Source organism: Mandrillus leucophaeus, unplaced genomic scaffold, assembly GCF_000951045.1.
Source record: "Mandrillus leucophaeus isolate KB7577 unplaced genomic scaffold, Mleu.le_1.0 Scaffold55, whole genome shotgun sequence".
Lineage (NCBI taxonomy): Eukaryota > Metazoa > Chordata > Mammalia > Primates > Cercopithecidae > Mandrillus > Mandrillus leucophaeus.
Window position 1 is genome coordinate 2,529,202 of NW_012105919.1, and position 1,327 is coordinate 2,530,528.

The window sequence follows — 1,327 nt, forward strand, 5'->3', positions numbered from 1 at the left end:
AATGTCTGTCTGTGTCCTTTGCCCATTGTTTTTTTTTTTTGAGATGTTGTCTCACTCTTGTCACCCAGGTTGGAGTACAGTGGTGTGATGTCAAGCTTTCTGCAACCTCTGTCTCCTGGCAAAACCTTAGATTTCATACCGAATCTGATCTATAAAAAATCATGGGCATAAAGCCAGATGCAGTGGCTCAGAGCAACTGTAATCCCAGAACGTTGGGAGGTCAAGGCAGGAGGACTGCTTGAGGCCAAGAGTAGCCTGGAAAACATAGCAAGATCTCATCTCTACTGGAAAAAAATAAAAAAAATAAATAAAAATACCATGGGTATACGTTATAATTGTATTTCTGCTAATGAATTTAGAAATACATCTAGAATTAGAATTATATCTTAGAAGACATATCAAGAATCTTAAGTGCAAAATGCCGTAAATCACAACAGCTACTATCATACAGTTTCAATAACACAGTTTCTGTGGCAAAGAGATTTTTAATAACTTTAATAACTTTTACCTGTGCACTAAACTTTATCAGCACCATATATTGGTTGGGAGTAGAGTCTCTGATGATTTTCATTTGTTCAATTACTTCATTAAATGGGGCGACAAACTTCATAAGGTCATGACTGGTCATTGCAGCAGGGACTGTGAGAATACACAGCATGGCACTGCGCCGCACATCTTCTTTTAAGGAGGTCATCTTACTAACAAAACAATAATTAGAGGGTCGTAAGTAGATGAGGTATGGTTAAACAACAGTAGACAACTTTTATGTCCAAGAAAACAGGAAAAAATAAAATTTTAATATTTCATTAATGAATTGTTCTACATTATACCCCCCCACTGGACTTTTTAATCTTCACTTCAATGTTTATTATAGTTAGAAATCTGCATTAGGCAAATTTGCAGTGTTTTACTCTTATCTATGTTTGAATAATAATCTGTCACTGGTGGCTAGGCGCAGTGGCTCATGCTTGTAATCCCAGCACTTTGGGAGGCTGAGGCAGGCAGATCATGCGGTCAAGAGATCGAGACCATTTGGCTAACATGGTGAAACCCCATCTCTACTAAAAACACACAAAAAATTAGCCGGGCCTGGTGGCGGGTGCCTGTAGTCCCAGCTACTTGGGAGGCTGAGGCAGAAGAATGGCATGAACATGGGAGGTGGAGCTTGCAGTGAGCCAGATCGCGCCACTGCACTCCAGCGTGGGCGATAGAGCAAGACTCCGTCTCAAAAAAAAAAAAAAATAGCTGTCACTGATTAACTTAAAAGCACAACTCTGGCTATGGACCTCTCTTAAAGGGCCTAAAAAAAGAGCTCTAAATATAAGAG

General features: G+C 39.6%; 1 protein-coding gene across 2 annotated transcripts in view; it reads right to left on the minus strand.

The window, feature by feature from the left end:
- BRAP (BRCA1 associated protein) overlaps positions 1-1,327 on the minus strand; it is a 61,691-nt gene that overhangs the window by 54,249 nt on the left and 6,115 nt on the right. For both annotated transcript variants that reach the window (XM_011997884.1, XM_011997885.1), the window contains one exon: positions 509-698. In XM_011997884.1, coding sequence (XP_011853274.1) covers positions 509-698 — 190 coding nt within the window. The remainder of the gene's footprint in view (positions 1-508; positions 699-1,327) is intronic.